Source organism: Lepidothrix coronata, unplaced genomic scaffold (genome assembly GCF_001604755.1).
Source record: "Lepidothrix coronata isolate B3197 unplaced genomic scaffold, Lepidothrix_coronata-1.0 Scaffold27, whole genome shotgun sequence".
NCBI classification, from domain to species: Eukaryota; Metazoa; Chordata; class Aves; order Passeriformes; family Pipridae; genus Lepidothrix; species Lepidothrix coronata.
The window spans coordinates 98,131-114,126 of record NW_016690207.1 but is presented as its reverse complement, the minus strand read 5'-3'; the positions used below and the strand labels follow the sequence as shown (position 1 = coordinate 114,126).

General features: G+C 65.4%; 5 protein-coding genes across 9 annotated transcripts; 3 read left to right on the top strand and 2 right to left on the bottom strand.

The window, feature by feature from the left end:
* The first annotated feature begins 33 nt into the window (after positions 1-33).
* On the top strand, positions 34-2,601 carry MAX (MYC associated factor X). Of its 2 annotated transcripts, none has more exons than XM_017809686.1 (5): positions 34-132; positions 326-352; positions 1,134-1,241; positions 1,463-1,586; positions 1,788-2,601. In XM_017809686.1, the coding sequence occupies exons 1-5, from the start codon at positions 97-99 to the stop codon at positions 1,970-1,972; spliced, it is 480 nt and encodes a 159-aa protein (XP_017665175.1). In that variant the 5' UTR covers positions 34-96; the 3' UTR covers positions 1,973-2,601. The 2 variants fall into 2 exon arrangements, with proteins under 2 accessions (XP_017665175.1, XP_017665174.1); XM_017809685.1 differs by having other exon boundaries at positions 1,457-1,586.
* On the bottom strand, positions 2,557-6,983 carry LOC108494800 (protein farnesyltransferase subunit beta-like). The gene is made up of 12 exons (XM_017809679.1): positions 6,903-6,983; positions 5,922-5,986; positions 5,688-5,760; positions 5,354-5,445; positions 4,912-5,058; positions 4,754-4,837; positions 4,397-4,483; positions 4,192-4,321; positions 3,977-4,109; positions 3,772-3,883; positions 3,580-3,694; positions 2,557-3,078 (listed from the first exon to the last, which is right to left on the bottom strand). Exons 1-12 carry the CDS (start codon positions 6,981-6,983, stop codon positions 2,968-2,970), a joined length of 1,230 nt encoding a protein of 409 aa, XP_017665168.1. The 3' UTR covers positions 2,557-2,967.
* Positions 6,984-8,625: 1,642 nt separating this feature from the next.
* RAB15 (RAB15, member RAS oncogene family) lies at positions 8,626-11,935 on the top strand. Of its 3 annotated transcripts, none has more exons than XM_017809681.1 (7): positions 8,626-8,776; positions 9,827-9,887; positions 10,019-10,079; positions 10,168-10,245; positions 10,326-10,415; positions 11,331-11,396; positions 11,512-11,935. In XM_017809681.1, the coding sequence occupies exons 1-7, from the start codon at positions 8,653-8,655 to the stop codon at positions 11,665-11,667; spliced, it is 636 nt and encodes a 211-aa protein (XP_017665170.1). In that variant the 5' UTR covers positions 8,626-8,652; the 3' UTR covers positions 11,668-11,935. The 3 variants fall into 3 exon arrangements, with proteins under 3 accessions (XP_017665170.1, XP_017665169.1, XP_017665171.1); XM_017809680.1 differs by lacking the exon at positions 8,626-8,776 and adding an exon at positions 8,929-9,695; XM_017809682.1 differs by lacking the exon at positions 8,626-8,776 and adding an exon at positions 8,929-9,695 and having other exon boundaries at positions 10,326-10,387; positions 11,512-11,643.
* Positions 11,936-12,717: 782 nt separating this feature from the next.
* GPX2 (glutathione peroxidase 2) lies at positions 12,718-13,501 on the top strand. The gene is made up of 2 exons (XM_017809683.1): positions 12,718-12,966; positions 13,058-13,501. The coding sequence occupies exons 1-2, from the start codon at positions 12,742-12,744 to the stop codon at positions 13,406-13,408; spliced, it is 576 nt and encodes a 191-aa protein (XP_017665172.1). The 5' UTR covers positions 12,718-12,741; the 3' UTR covers positions 13,409-13,501.
* A 656-nt stretch (positions 13,502-14,157) lies between these two features.
* Positions 14,158-15,949, bottom strand: CHURC1 (churchill domain containing 1). 2 transcript variants are annotated; one of them, XM_017809687.1, is made up of 5 exons: positions 15,850-15,949; positions 15,633-15,768; positions 15,024-15,094; positions 14,487-14,583; positions 14,158-14,408 (listed from the first exon to the last, which is right to left on the bottom strand). In XM_017809687.1, the coding sequence occupies exons 1-4, from the start codon at positions 15,886-15,888 to the stop codon at positions 14,491-14,493; spliced, it is 339 nt and encodes a 112-aa protein (XP_017665176.1). In that variant the 5' UTR covers positions 15,889-15,949; the 3' UTR covers positions 14,158-14,408; positions 14,487-14,490. The 2 variants fall into 2 exon arrangements, with proteins under 2 accessions (XP_017665176.1, XP_017665177.1); XM_017809688.1 differs by having other exon boundaries at positions 14,158-14,400.
* Between the last annotated feature and the right edge of the window lie 47 nt (positions 15,950-15,996).

Genomic DNA, 15,996 nt, shown 5'->3' with positions numbered 1-15,996 from the left:
GCCCGGCGCCATTGCTGCCCGCAGCGCCCCCCGCGCACGCGCGGTGCGGGCTGTTGTTGTGGCGGCGCGGCCCGCGGCTTCACCCGGGCGGGAGCGATGAGCGACAACGATGACATCGAGGTGGAGAGCGACGTGAGTTGGGTCCCCGGTCCCGGGACAGCCCCGCGGTAACCCCCCCCGCAGCCGTTCCCCGCCCTAGGAGCGCTGGGAATGGGGTAACGTTTGGTTTGTGTGTGTTCTTCCCTCATATGGCGGCGCCCCCCCCTCCACCATCTTCTTCCTCTTCCTCTTCTTCCTCCTCGTCGCCCGGGTCGGGGCTCCTCAGGAGGAGCAGCCGAGGTTCCAGTCCGCGGTAGGTCGCTGGGGGGACCCCTCCGCAGCCCCCACCCCGGGATCGGGAGCACGTGGGTGGGGGTGTGAGGGGGGGATCTGGGGAGGGGGTGACACGGAAGGGGATCGGGGGGAACGGGGTCTTGGGGAAGGGGAGGGTGAGTTTGGGGATGTCCTGTGGGGTCGGGGTTCTTCTTGAGGGGGGACACACGTTTGGGGCCTGGGGTCTGCCGGGAGCTGTGACACACAGGGGGATCTGCGGGGCCGGGAGTCTTGTGGGGGAAAAGGGGTTTGGGGGTGTCCTGCGGGGATGGGGATGTCATGGGGAGGGTCGCCAGTGGGGTTGCGGGACTTGTGGAGAGGGATCTGGGGCTCTTTAGGGCAGGAGGAGTGCGGAGTCTTTTGGGGTAAAGTGGGAGGGTCTGGGGGAGAGAACGTGTGGGGCTGTGTCAGTTTGGGGGGGGTGGGGCCGTATTTGGGGGGTATTGGAGGGGTGTACTATACAGGGGGTTGGCAGAGGAAGGCTTGTGCCTGGTTGTTTTGGTGGGGGGGAAACCACGTTCCAGGGCGAAGGTGCTTTACCCCCCCTCCGGAGCCCGGGGCTGCCCCGGCAGCAGGAAGCCGGGAAAACCGAAAGCACCGGGAGCCGCCTCCTTCCCCGCCCTCGCGGCTAAGCCGGCGGCGTCACGGCCGCGGAGCCGCCCCAGGGGCGCAGCCGGGCTCCCACAGCGCTTCCCAGGAGGAGTTCTGGGGGTGCAGGTGGTGGCCCCCCACCCAGTGCCACCCCTGTCCCCCCCTCCTAGGCCGACAAACGGGCTCATCACAACGCGCTGGAGCGCAAGCGCAGGGACCACATCAAGGACAGCTTCCACAGCCTGCGGGATTCCGTGCCCTCGCTCCAGGGAGAGAAGGTGAGTTTATGGAGCGTGCTGGGAGCACGGACACACGCCCACCCAGAGTCCAGGCTTCGTGTTTTGGGACATTCCCAAGGCTCTGTCCCACCACGGGAGTCCCCAGTGAAGACCAGAGCCAGGCTGTGGAGCCAGGGTGGGATGAGGCAGATGAAATCCCATGGTTTTCCCACTGGACTAGGTCTTTATCTTGCCTCTGGCTTTTCCCACTATTGCAACAGGCATCCCGGGCCCAAATCCTGGATAAAGCCACAGAGTACATCCAGTACATGCGCCGGAAAAACCACACACACCAGCAGGACATCGACGACCTCAAGCGGCAGAACGCGCTGCTGGAGCAGCAAGGTGGGAGCTGGGATCCGATTGGAGACGGGGTCTGGCAGGGTCTGGGGTCCAGGAGCTGGGGTCCAGCAGGGGTTGGGATCCAGGAGCTGGTGGGAGCTGAAGTGTGTCAGGAGCTGTGATGCGGGATCCCATGGGAGCCGGGGTGTGGCAGGAGCTGTGATCCCGGGGGCCAGGCACAGGGTGACCGTGCCGTCCCCACAGTGCGTGCGCTGGAGAAGGCCCGCTCCAGTGCCCAGCTCCAGGCCAGCTACCCTGCGGACAACAGCCTCTACACCAACCCCAAGGGCAGCGCCATCTCCGCCTTCGACGGCGGCTCCGACTCCAGCTCTGACTCGGAGCCTGACGAGCCGCAGAGCAGGAAGAAGCTGCGCATGGAGGCCAGTTAGGCCCCCCCGGCGGCCCCTGGCCCGCGGCAGGACTCGCTCCCTCCGCTCCTAGAAGCTCTCGGACTGCAGCTTTCCAGCCCTCCCCGGCCCCTTCCCTGCTCCTACCGCACCGGCCCCGGGGGGAGCCGGTCAGGCCGAGCCGAAAGACTTGGGGGGGGAAACAGGGAGACCCCCCTATTGCTGCCCCCCCTGCTAGTGACCCCCCTCCCCTGTCCCTCCTGGTTTTATAGGAGCATTTCTATTTATAGCCGGGGACCAGCGCAGTCCGGAGCGGGGAGGAGCCGGGCAGCCCCCCAAAAAAAGGGAGCAAGTACTGGGGGGGGGGTCTCCCTATTTATTTTCTCCGTGTGCAAACTCCACCTGCCCGAGTCGGCGGAGCACGACCTGGCACAGAGCCGGGCTTGGGGGGTCCTGTTCCCCCCCTCTTCCTCCTCCTCCTTTTCCCCTCCTTTGGCCCCTTCCCACCTCCGTGGCATTATCCAAACTCCAGTGGCCCGTCCCTGCCCCGTAGGTGCCCGTTTTCCCCCCATTTTGATGCCATTCCATGGATTTAAGGTATGTTGTACATACTGCCCAGAGTTGTCTTGCAAGTTAAGGCTTCCCTTTACTATAAGACTATAAATAATAAAAAAAAAAAAAAGCCAAAATTCCACTTAATTTATCTTCCCCTGTGGTCACCGCGTGTTCTTGGAATGAGGGAAGTGGTGCCACCAGAGCCCGGACACGGTGTCGCCTCCTGTCCCCAGGGCCCCCAGCACACGGCAGGGTGTCACTTCTGGTTTATTGATGCCAAAAAGCTCTGCCACAGCCCGTGTCCCACCTGGCTCCGGCCGGGACGGCAGCGGGAGGCGCGGCCCGGGGCAGGCTGGGTTTTGGTATTGCTAGCACCCTGAGGACCTCGCTGTGCCGGCCAGGCCACCACGCCACGGGATGGGCTGGGCTGGGCTGCACACTCCGGGGCTGTGGGACCCCCAGGCAGCAGCGGGACACCCCCCCTAGTCGGCAGCGGGTGCCGGATCCAGGCTGGGCACGGGATACTGCAGGAAGTGCATCACTGCCCTCGCCACCTTCTCTGGGGCGATGTTGTAGACGGGGTGCGTGGGCTGCTGTGGGAGAGAGAGAGAGGGATGGAAGAGGTTAGTCATGGAATTCTGGAGGGGTTGGCATGGGAAGGGGCCTTAAGTATCTTGTAGTCCAACCCAGTGTGGGCAGGGACAGCTTCCACCAGACCGGGTTGCTCCAAGCCCTGTCCAACCTGGCCTTGGACACTCCAGGGATGGGGCAGCCACAGCTTCTCTGGACAACCTGTGCCAGGGCCTCACCACTCTCACAGAGAAGAATTTCTTCCCAATATCCCATCTAAATTTCCCCTTTTTCACTTTGGAGCCATTCCCTCTTATCCTGTAACTCCAAGCCCTTGTCCAAAGCCCCTCTCCAGCTCTCTGGGAGCCCCTTTAAGCACTGGAAGTGGTTCTAAATTCTCCCTGGAGCCTTCCCTTCTCCAGGCTGCATCCCAGCTCTCTCTACCTCCATCGGATCCGCGTTTCCCGGCGCTGTGGAGCCCTGGAAGTTCAGCCCTGCCCACCCCAGCAATGTCCAGCACCTACCAGGCAGTTCTCAGGGATACCCAGGACCACCTCGTTGTGGAGGTCTCCGCTTCCGAAGTGCTGGGCAATGGCCAGCCCGCTCAGGCAGTAGCAGGTGTGGTAGAAATCCCGGGATCTGCGCGCAGGGACATACCGGGATGCTGAGGGGGAGCCTGGGGGGCTGGGCAGCCCCATGTTCCCCCTGTCACTCACTTTCCTGGCTTATCCAGCAGCCCCCCGGCCGGGCACTGGCAGCACAGGAGGATGTATTCCTGCAGTGCCAGCTGGTCGAACATCCAGTGCGCCATGCTCAGCGCTGTGTCACCTGGGAGGAAACCCGGAGGAGAAACACCAGGAGGAGGTGTCAAATCCCTGGAGATGCCGTTCTGGGGAGCACAGGAAGCCCATGGCAACTCACCCCTGGCATGGAGTGCCCGATGAAGGAGGGGCAGGAGCCCGGCTTGCCAAAAGGAGTAGCACCCGTCCACCAGCTTGTTGCAGCGGCCCTGGAATCCGCCCTCGAAGCACATCTGCCGCCCGGTCACCCAGTGCTGCGGGATGATCGGAGCCAGTGTGGGATCAGGGATCGCCAGTGGGATGGGACCCCCCGTGCCCCGGGCAGGGATCACTCACCAGCAGGCTCCGGAGGTTGAGCAGATGCTCCTGCTGGAGGATGACCAGCGCGGCCATGCCGCAGAAGGTGTAGCCGCCGTGCGCCTCCATGCCCGGCACGCCGCCGATCCCGCCCTCCCAGTTCTGGCACCTGTGGGAGCAGGGTCAGGGTGGCACCGCTGCCGGGAATGCCATCCCATGTGCTCCTCCTGTCCCCAAATCTCACCTGGCGATCCACTCGGCCGTCCCGGAGAAGAGCGCGGGCGTCAGGATGTTGGTCAGTGAGGCCACTGAGGCGGCACAGTAGGCACTCCTGCGGGAAAAGGGTGCTCAGGGATGTGGGAAAAGGGCACGCAGGGATGCAGCACCCGCTCCCTGCTGCAGCTCTGGCTCCCCAAAATTACACTGGCTCCTCAAAACAGCACCAGCTGCTGACACCAGCCCCATGCTACGGCTCACGTGTCACGTAGCTCATCGCCACGGCACCAGCTCCCCAAAACGATACCGGCTCCCAAAATCATCACCAGCTCCCAGCACTGGCTCCCCAAAAGTGCCCCAGCCCCCCAAAACAGCCCTCACCCACCTGACATCCACCTCTCCACCCACGTGCATGAGGAAGGAGCCATCCGGCTGCTTCAAAGAGTACAGGTATTCCAGGAGCTTCTTCCTGCAGGAGCCAGCGGCTGTGAGGGAAGGGGGACACACCCCCCACATCCCCCCCAGCTCCCCCGGCCCCCAGACCTGTCGATGATGCCGAAGGCCTCCTCGGTGCCGATGATGCAGAGCGCGTTGACGGCGGCGTAGGTGGGGGCGAGGTGGGGGTGCTGCCCGGGACCCCCTCCAAATCCACCCTGGGGGCTCTGGCAGCGCCTCAGGAATTGGCAGACGCTGCAGGAAAGTGGGCAAGGGGCTCGTTGTTACCTGTGTCGCCCCGGCAGGGCGATATGTCCCCCCCCAGCCCCGTGAACCCCCGCCGAGGCCGGAGCCGGGGGTGTCACCCCCCCATCTCTGCCGTCACGAGGGAGCCTCCGGAAGAATGGGCGGCATTGACGGCGACAGGGAGACAAAGCACTCCTTTGCTCCGGGGACAGCGGGAGGTGGCACCTCCGGAGTCACGCGGGTGGCCCGTGGGGACGCTGGCCATGGCAGGGTGGGGGTCCCCTCCCTGGCTCCCACCACTTACTCAGAGGCCACCGACTCCGGGATGGGCTCATCCAGCAGCTCCAGGCTGTGCAGGATCCAGTAGCAGAGCCAGGGGCGGCTGGCATCCAGACACTGAGGGGACAGAGGGGACAGTCAGGCAGTGGCACTGGACACAGGGTGCTGCACGAGCAGGCAGGAGTGAGGGGACAGGAAAGGGAACCCCCGGAGCATCACTGCATCCCACGAGCACACAGGGAACGCTGTGTCCACTCTGGGGCCGGAAAACCCCTGGTGACGATCCCGGTGACAGCCCCGGGGTGAGGGGTTCGCCCCAGCCAGCGGCTCCAGGGCGGGATATCCGGCATTCCCGGTACCTCATAGGCTTCGGTGAGCTGCCGGAGGCCTCTCTTCAGGTAATGGAAATGCTTCTCCCGCTGCAGGACGTACCTGGGAGACAGGGAGGACAGGGATGAGCAGGCAGGGTGGCCTGGAAAAGCAGGGGGGCAATGGCAGGAGAGGCAGGATCCCACCACAGCCGGAGGTGTTGCTTTTTTTTGGGGATGGGAATTATTTATATATATATGTATATCGGGAACTCTGGGACTCACTGCGAGGAGTGATGGTTTGTCTTGTAGGCATCATAGACCTCCTGCACGATGTCCTCCACCTTGGACTTGGCAGGGAAAGAGGGAATAAAGACTGTGGTGAGCTCTGGGAAGTGGCTCTGCACATCCCAAAATGATCCCCACTGAGCCCCCCAGCTTCTACCCCATCCCAAGGCTTTATATCCGACTCATGGCCCCGTCTCATCCAGTAAAACCAAAGTGGGAGCTGCCAGGAGCTTTGTGACACGAATTATGCCAGAGTTCAGCACGATCTGGTGCTGCTTTACAAATCCAGCTGGAGTTTGGTCATCCTGGGACCCCCATGGAAAACACGCTCCTCCCATTCACGCTGGGATAACCAGGGACTCCAACACCCCCAACTCAGGACCCAGGGTAATCCTCCAGGAAATACTCCAGGATCGGCCTCAGGGTTTGGGAGGGGCAGCCTCCCACCCACATGCATGGCACTGTGTCCTGCCAGGATGGAACTGAGCAGGAATCCCAAGGATTGGGAAACCAGCAGTCACTTTTTACCCCGTCCCGGCACCCAGGGGAGCTGCCAGCGGCTGGATCAGGACAGAGGGCGGGAGGAGGGAGTCTGGCTGCCCCCGCTGCAGGACCTCTCACCCGCCCCGAACTAGTTCTAGGGGACGTGTCACAGCCCCCGTGGATGTCCCCCGGGGGCTGCAGAGGCTGGTGGGTGGCAGCACCCCCCGAGCCCCCAAAACCCACCCCCGGGTGACCGAGCTGTTGTGACAGCGGTGGGTGTGCGGCCAGCGCCTGGCGTGGGGAAACTGGGGCAGGGACCAGCCGGTCCCACGGCAGCCCGGCACCCCACACACCAGCGCCACGGCAGCCCGGCAGCCCCAGGGCCGGCACCGCAGACCCCGCGCCCCAGTCCCGCTGCAGCCCGGCGACCCCACTCTTGGGCCCTCCCAGAGCCCCGTCGCCGAGCACCGCAGCGGCCCCCCGAGCCCCGCACACCTGCTCGGCGGAGGTGCAGGTGCGCAGCCCGTCGTCCCGCAGCCGCCGCCGCCCGCCGGGCCCGGGGGCCGCTCCCGCCATTGCGGCCCGCGGGGAGCGGCGACGGCGGCCGGGAGGGGACAAGAGGCCACGCCCCCCCGATACGCCCCTCCCACCTGGCCCCGCCCCTTCCCCGCCCGGCCCCGGCGCGCATGCCGGGAGGGCGGCAGCGTCATCGCGGTGTGACGTCATGCATGACGTCACCGCCGAAAGCCATGATTTGGGTTTCTGGAAGGGAGCTCGTCCGGTGCCAACCCCCTGCCTTGGGCAGGGACACCTGCCGCCAGGCCAGGTTGCTTCAAGCCCCATCCAACCTGGCCTTGGACACTCACAGGGATCCAGGGGCAGCCACAGCTTCTCTGGGAAATCAATTCCCGTGCCTCACCACCCTCACAGTAAAGAATTTCTCCCTAATATCCAGTCTAAATTTCCCCTTTTCCACTATGGAGCCATTCCCCCTTGTGCTGTCCCTCCAGGCCCTTGTCCCAAGTACCTCTCCAGCTCTTCTGGAGCACCTTTAAGCACTGCAAGGAGCTCTGAGGTCTCCCTGGAGCCTTCCCTTCTCCAGGCTGGACTCCCCCAGCTCTCTCCCAGCCTGTCCCCAGCCCTCGGATCATCTCCATGGCCTCCTCTGGCCCTGTTCCAGCAGCTCCATGTCCTTCCCATGCCAAGGACTCCAGAGCTGGGCACAGTGCTCCAGGTGGGATGTCACCTGAGCAGGGCAGGGCAGGATAATCCTTCCTTACCTGCTACCCTCGCTGCCAGTGGCACAGCCCGGGACACCACTGGCTTTCTGGGCTGCCGGGTCATATCCAGCCTTGCATCCCCCAGCACCCCCAAATCCCTCTCCTCTGGGCTGCTCTCCACCCCATCACCCCCATCCCGCACTGATCCCGGCAGTTGTCCCAATCCCTGTGCCAACTCTGCCCTTGGCCTCCTTGACCGCCACGAGGTTCCCATGGGCCCACCTTTGTCCAGCCCCCCTGGATGCCATCCCATCCTTCCAAAGTGTCACACACTCTCCTGGTGCAGCTCCATGTCCCCCCAGTGTCCCCTGCTGCACCCCTGTGTCTCCTTCCCAGTGCCCCCAGAGCATCCCCCAGTGTTCTCAGAATCCCCGTTGTCCCCACCAGTCCCCCTGGTACATTCCCTGTTTTTCCCATCTCCTGTTTTCCAGAGCATCCCAAACGTATCCCCTGGTGCCTCCCGTGTGTCCCTCCCGGCGCTCCAGAGCATCCCTCGGTGTCCCCATCGGTCCCACTTCCCCCGTGTCCCTCACGGAGCTCCCCTACAATTCCCCACGGTGCCCCGGAGCATCCCTCGGTTCATCCCCTGCTGCATGCCCGGCGTATCCCGGGTTCTCCCTCCTCTGTGCACTCCGGTGTCCCTCTCCCGGTGCTCCGGAGCGTTCCCCGGTGTTCTCGCCCGTTCCCCCGGTGCTTCTTCCATGTCCCCACCCCGTTTTCCAACAGCATCCCCCGGTGCCGCCCCGCACCCGGTGCATCCCCGGTGCACTCCCGGTGCTCCCTCCCCCGCATCCCCGGTGTCCCCTCCCCGTTCCCCACAGCATCCCCCGGTTCCCCCCCCCCACTCCCCGGTGCCCCCTCCCGCCGCCGCCGCCCTCGCCCCGCCCCGGTGCATCCCCCGGTGCCAGCCCGGCCCGGCGCGGCGGCGGCGCAGCTCCGGTGCGGCCCCGGTGCCCGGGCCCGCCATGGCCAAGCAGTACGACGTGCTGTTCCGGCTGCTGCTGCTCGGGGACTCGGGCGTGGGCAAGACCTGCCTGCTCTGCCGGTTCACCGACAACCAGTTCCACCCCGCCCACATCTCCACCATCGGTACCGGCAGCGCGCGGCGGCGGGAGCGGGGAAACGGGGAGCCGGGAGCGTCGGGAAAGCGGGAGTACTGGGGAAACGGGGAACCGGGAGCATCGGGGAGCCGGGAGCAGTGGGAAGGCTCAGCACCGGGGAAATGGGAGCAGTGGGAGCCGCAGTAGCGGGGGAAAGGGAAACCGGGGAACTGAGGAACCGGGAAGCCGTGGCACCGGGAAACAGGGAGCACCGCGAAACTGGGGAGCCGCAGCACTGGGGAAGCAGGGAGCCGTGGGCACCGGGAAACCGCGAGTACCGGGAGGCTGCAGCACCGGGGAAACGGAAAACCGGGCAACTGGGGAGCGGGAAAACCGTGGGAACTGGGGGGTATTAGGGAGCCACAGCACCTGGGAACCGGGAAACCAGGGAGGGGCAAAACCGTGGGCACCGGGAAAGGGAGGAGTACGGAGGAGCTGAGAAGCCAGAGGATCGGGGAAACGGGAAACCAGGGCACCCGGGAGTCGTGGGCACCGGGGAACCGGGGAGTGGCGGGCACGGGCGAAGCGGGGGCACCGGGAAACTGTGAGCAACGGGGATACGGTTAACCGTGGGCACTGGGGAGCTGCAACACCGGGGAAACGGGGAACCGGAGAGTGGGAAAACTGTGGGAACCGGGAGCGTCGGGAGTCGCAGTACCCGGGAACTGGGAAACCGGGGGCACTGGAGAGCCGCGGCTTTGGGGAACCGGGAGCATCAGGGAGCCAGGAAATCATGGGCACGGGGGAACCGGGAACACTGGGCATCTCTGGCACGGGGGAATCGGGAGCAGCATGCAGCCGGGAACCGGGAGCAGTGGGCAGCCACAGCACCGGGAAGCCGCAGCACTGGGGAACCGGAATCACCGGGATCACCTACCTGGCACCTCCTGCCAGGCCTGGCACCGGGTGTGGGCACCAGCACCGGGCCACGGCGGGGCTTGGGGTGGGCCAGGAGGGAACCGGAGCGCCCCCGGTGACAGCAGCTCCAGCGGTGGGGAACACCGGGACACCCCCGTCCCCTCTCCCGTCCCCGTCCCAGGTGTCGACTTCAAGATGAAGACGATCGAGGTGGACGGGATCAAGGTGCGAATACAGATCTGGTGAGTGGCGGCACTGGATGCCGGGGGGGCATTCTGGGGGGTCTGAGTCCCGCTCCCCCAGCCGGAGTGGGGGCTGAGCCCTGCCCAACTCGTGCCGCGGGTGGTGGCACTGACCCGCTGTCCCCGGGCAGGGACACGGCCGGCCAGGAGCGGTACCAGACCATCACCAAGCAGTACTACCGGCGGGCACAGGTACGGGGGGGTTCCCATCCTGGCGTGCAGGAGAGGGGAAACTGAGGCACGGATTTGGGGTGTCAGTGGCCGGCCCCCCCTCCCGCAGGGCATCTTCCTGGTGTATGACATCAGCAGCGAGCGCTCCTACCAGCACATCGTGAAATGGGCCAGCGACGTGGATGAGGTAGGGGTGCATGGGAGGGAGGTGGGCGTCCCCTCGCCGTGGTGGGGGGGGGGTCCTCACGCCGCCCCCTCACCCCGCAGTACGCGCCCGACGGCGTCCAGAAAATCCTTATCGGGAACAAAGCGGACGAGGAGCACAAGAGGCAAGTGCCCAAAGAACAAGGGCTGCAGGTGAGCGGGGGCTGGCCTGTGCCCCCCGGGGGGGCAGGACCCCACCCCCTGCGCCCCCAGGGTGGTCAGACCCCCCCCCTGCACTCCCGAGGGACCCCAACAGCCCTCGCGCAGCCTTACCTGTGTCCAGGAAACCCCAAACAGCCCCAGCTCCCCCCTCTGCATGACCAGAGATCTCCCACCCTCTTGCAGTCTGTACCCAGGCACCCCAAAAATAGCCCCCCCACTATCCAGGAACCCCCTTGCTCCCCCACAGTAGTTGTGCACCCCAAGGGTTGATCTTAGATCTCCCTGTGCCCTGCCCAGGATGTCCAGGGACCGCCAACCCCTCCCTGCACCTCCAGCATGGTCCCCTGCACCCCTAAAGCACCCAGTGACTCCCCCCAGTGTCTCCCCGGGACCTCTAGACCCCCAAATCATCCAGTACCCCCCTCTCTACCCCTGGCTTAGTCAGTCCCTCCCTGAGCCCACCCTGCATTCTCCATGGACCCCATCAGCCCTCTCGCAGCCTTACCTGTGTCCAGGGACCCCCAAATATCCCCAGTGCTCCCCAGCATGACCAGGGACATCCCCCCTTCCCCCGCAGTCTGTACCCAGGGACTGCTGACCCCCCCACACTTCCAGGAACCCCCTTTCCACCTCACAGTGCACCCCCAGGGTGTCCAGGGACCCCCAACCCCTCCTTACACCTCCAGCGTGGTCCCCTGCACCCCTAAAGCACCCAGGGACCCCTCCCAGGACCTCTGGACCCCCAAAGCCCCCAATGCCCAGCCCCGGGGGGTTCCCCTATGCCAGCCCCCCCCAGCTCACCCGTCTGTCCGTGCCCGGCTGTGCACGTTCCGGGGGGGAAGCGGGGTTATTGAATCCCCCCCCACCAAATCACGCTCCCTCCCCGCCAAAATCCTGGTGCCACAGTTGGCCAGGGAATACGGGATGGATTTCTACGAGACCAGTGCCTGCAGCAACCTCAACATCAAGGAGGTATGGGGGGGCTGGGAGGAGGGTCGGGGGGTCCCGAGGGGACTGGGAGGGGGGGCTGGAGGTTCTGGAGGGGTTCTGGGCGCGTTCTCCCGGGCTCACACGCCCCCTCCCGCAGTCCTTCACGCGGCTGACGGAGCTGGTGCTGCAGGCGCACCGCAAGGAGCTGGAGGAGCTGCGGGGACCCCCCCGCGCCCCCACCCTGGCCCGGCTGGAGGAGGAGGAGCAGCAACCTCTGCAGGGCGAGGACACCCCCAAGACCTGCTGGTGTTGAGGGCTGGGACCCCCCTGACCCGGCCCCCGGCTGTGCCGGGAGGGGGCACGATAGGGGCGGGATTGGGGCGGTCCCCATGGAGGCGGGGAGGGACACGGGACACCCCACAGGGAACGGGGCGGGGGGAGAAGGCATGGGGGTGCCCTCCCCGATGTGCAGAGTGGGGTGGGGGTGTCCAGGCGCTGTGTGCCCACCCGGTGTCCACCCCGTGCCCGTGGGAGCCCCCGAGTTTTACACACACGGTTTGCAGAATAAAGGTGATGCTGGAGGTGCTGGTGGTCCGTGTGCTCCGTGGGGGGCTGTGGGCACGATGCCGTGGTGGTGGCACCGGCACAGGGAGCAGCGTGCGGCAGGCACGGCCTGGGCACGGACACCCGATCGGTGATCAATAATTGAGGTGGATCCAGGGTGGCCGGGACGGTGTCCCCTTTCCAGGCTGGGCACAGGAATATGGGACATGGCACCCGTGGGGTGCCACGGCCAATACCAGTGGGATGGGTGGTTCCTGGGATGATGGTCACTAGCATATAGGTGGACACTGAGATGCTGCCGGGCACCGGGATGGGCAGGCACCAGGACAATGGTGGGCACCACAGCAGACGGGCCCAGGGATTGAGCTCGCACTGGGACCAGCAGGCCCTGGGACTGGTGGGCACTGGGATGGCAGCACAGGAGACCCCAGAGGCGATGCCAAGGCAGCGCCAGGCAAGAAGTGCTGGGGTACCCGTCCCCACCACCCTCCAGCCCACACAGCCCCAGCTCCCAGACTCCCGTTATTCCCTGATTCCCACTGTCATTCCCAAACCTCGGGAACACGCTGTGCCAGGCCGGCAGCATCTCGCATCCTGCGGGCACTGGGACGAGCAGCCGCACCGCGCCGTGCCATGAATTATTGAGGCAGGTGGAGCATCGCCCTGGCCCTGCGCCACCTTCCTCCTTCCACGGGTGGGACGGGCAGCTCCGGTTTCTCCCAAGCCGCGGCGGGGCCCGCAGACCTTTGGACCATGACGTGGGCACCGGGAAGCCCTTAAGAGGCGGCGCGGGCGCGGGGGGGAGGCAGCCGAGCCCGCAGCCATGACCATCCCCATCGCCAAGTCCTTCTACGACCTGAGCGCCACCTCCCTGCAGGGGGAAAAGGTGGATTTCGGCGTTTTCCGGGGCCGCGTGGTCCTGATTGAGAACGTGGCGTCGCTCTGAGGCACCACGGTGCGGGATTACACCCAGCTCAACCAGCTCCAAGCCCGCTACCCTCGGCGGCTGGTCGTGCTGGGCTTCCCCTGTAACCAGTTTGGCTACCAGGTAAGTCTCGTGGGCTACGAGGCCGGCGGGGGGGGGAGGTGTGGACGGCAGGGAAACACACAGCTCCCGGATTTCCCCTTCCCCGCCGCAGGAGAACGGCACCAACGAGGAGATCCTCAACACCCTGAAGCACGTGCGGCCCGGGGGCGGCTTCGAGCCCAACTTCACCCTGTTCCAGAAGTGCCAGGTGAACGGCAGCGACACCCACCCCGTGTTCGCCTACCTCAAGGCTCACCTGCCCGCGCCAGCCGACGAGGCTGCACACCTGATGGCCGAGCCCCGCTTCGTCACCTGGAGCCCCGTGCGGCGCTCCGACATCTCCTGGAATTTCGAGAAGTTCCTGGTGGGGCCCGAGGGGGAGCCGTTCCGGCGCTACAGCCCCCGCGTGCCCACGGCCCAGCTGGAGCCCGACATCCAGCGCCTCCTCAAGCTGGCCAAGTAACCCCGGCTCTGGCACGGTCCCGGCTCCGATGTGATCCCAGCTCCGAGGTCACCCTGGGGTGGCCCCAACTCTCCGCAGGGTGACAGCCCCTTCCGAAACTGCCATGGGGAGGGGGCTCGATGGGGGTGGAGGGTTGGAGCCGCTGGGGCGGCGCGGGCTGGGGGCAATAAACGAGCCGGAGGGAGCGCGCCCAGATCCGTGTGGTTTTTGGGAACATACCCAGATCCACGAGGCTCTTGGGAACATACCCACAGCCATGTGGGTTTTGGGGGCTGTTGGGGGAGCAGGAAGGAGGCTGCAGCCCCAAGGTGCCAGACCAGGAAACGGTGGCACAGGGGTAGGTGGGAGCCAGGCAGGTTGCACCCAGTTCCCCGAGGCTGTTGCTGGGGCCGGGTGCCAAGAGCAGCACCTCACTCACCCCAGGGCAGTGATTTCCCACACCCCGCTCCTTCCCGCCTCAGGAATATGAAATTCCCGGCAGGGCAGGGCCGAGTTACACACCCGAGGGCACACAGAAGTGACCCCAAACCAGCTCCTCAGGGAGGGAAAATAATCAAGTTGTTTCTCTGCAGGGTTTAGGAGAGCACTGCGAGAGTGCAGTGGGCTCTCAAGTGCTGGGAAGGACTAGAGAGGAATTCCATAGGCTCCTGGGATGGGAGAAGCCCCCTTGATCCTCCCATCAGCCCCCAACACCCTTCACCAGCTCCAGGGGGTGAAGCCCAGCCCCAAAATACTCCCACCTGCACCACTGAGCTGTCACGTGTCACATTTATTGCCCCACACAAGAGGCCTCCTGAGGCAGGGATGGGGTGGGAATCCCTTTGGATTCTGTTTTGGGGTGACAGAGACCCTGTTTTGGGGTCTCCTTTATGTCTTCAGCACACGGGGGGCTCGGGCTGTGGTGCTGCACCCCATCCCTGCAGCCAGGGTCAGAGCCACAGGGCTTCCAGAAACACAGGAGCATCCGGTGGCGGGCGTTCCTTGCATCCAGGCTGGAAGTCTGGGGGAGAGAATCACGTAAGGGGCTCTGTGGTCCCCAGGGATCGTGGCTCCAGGGATCTCATCCCAGGGTACACACCAGTTCAGAAGAGCGGGGTCATCTGGCGAGGGTCGTCGGGCAGGATGCTGATGGAATCCTCGGCACGGCCGCAGAGCAGGCACAGCATGGTGTATTCCTGGGGGGAGGAAAAGGGAGGGGATGGAAAAAGGGGGGCTGCCACGGCCCTGCTCCCCCACAGGGAAACCTGAGCCGGATCTGGTACCCGATCCCCGATTGCAATCGGAGCCGGCGGATCTCGTTTCCAGCCCCACTGGCTCCCCTGAGCCCTTTTTCCAGCAGTTTGCTGCATACAAAATGTGACAGGGATGAGGAATAGGGGGGCACAGGCTCCTCCCATCACCCACATTCCCATGCCAGGTGAGCTGAGCTCCCTCCACGAGGCACGGACTAGTGCCTAGTCCCGGAAGCCTCCAGGTAGCCCCAGGCACAGGGATGCAGCTCCGAATCCTTCAAGGCTCCGTCCCAGGGCAGGTGGGAATCAGCCCGTGAAAGGCTGGGTCTGGCATTCCAGAGGCAGAGGAGCCAGGAAGGGGGTTGTGGGGAAAAAGGGCTCACCTGGTAGTCGTCCACCACGCTGAAGGTGTACTCGTGGCGCGCGATCAGGTGGTGGCAGTTCTTGCACAGGTCTGTCAGGACGGGGGACAGTGGGGTGAGGGGAGGCAGGCACTGTCCCTGGGGTATACCCCCCCCCCCAAATTCCTCGGGACAAGCCCCCACCCTCTGTGCCTGCCTTCACTCCTGGAGTGCAGACCCCCTGTCCCCAAAGCATCTAATTCCCTCTCAAGCACCTCACCCCTCTTTAATGCCCCTCAGCTCCCTGACAACCCCTCCCAAAACTTGAGACCCCGTCCCTGGGAAGCCACCATTCTCATCCTCAGGGACCTCCTGAATACTGGGCCCCGAAATTTTCCCTCCCCAAATTAACCCTCCCTTAGGCCTCCCCCCTCCTCTGAGCCCGGGCTCTCCCCAAACCCCAGGCCCCAAAGGTCCCCGCGAGCCCCCAGGTCCCTCCCCGAGCTCCAGACCCTTCCCAGTCCTCCAGACCACCCCCTTCCCAACCTTCAGCGACCCCCTAAGCCCCAGGCCCCAAATGTCCCCCTCGGCTCTCAAGACCCCCAGATCCCACAGGTCACACCCCCACCCTCCCGGTGCCCCCCCTCGCACGGTCATAGGTGACGATCTCCTCCCCGCCGTGCAGGCCCGCGGCCCGGTTCGCGACCAGCACGAAGTCCCGGCGGCCGCACTGCGCGCAGCCCACGAAGTTCAGGAGGAAGGAGCCGCCCTCCAGGCAGGTGGTACCCTAAGGCGGCAGCAGAGGCTGGGACCGGGCCGGGGAGCGGCCCCGGTGGGTCCCGGCCCGTCCCGGGTCCCCCCCCCTCACCCGCTCCGGGTACTCGGTGCCCACACAGCCACCGCACATCTCGCGCCGCCGGCGCCCCGGGTCTCGCGAGAGCTGCGCCCAGGGGGCGGGGCTTGAGGGCGGGGCGGGGCCGCAGGACGTTGTCTGTCGTCGGGGGCGGGGCTTGAG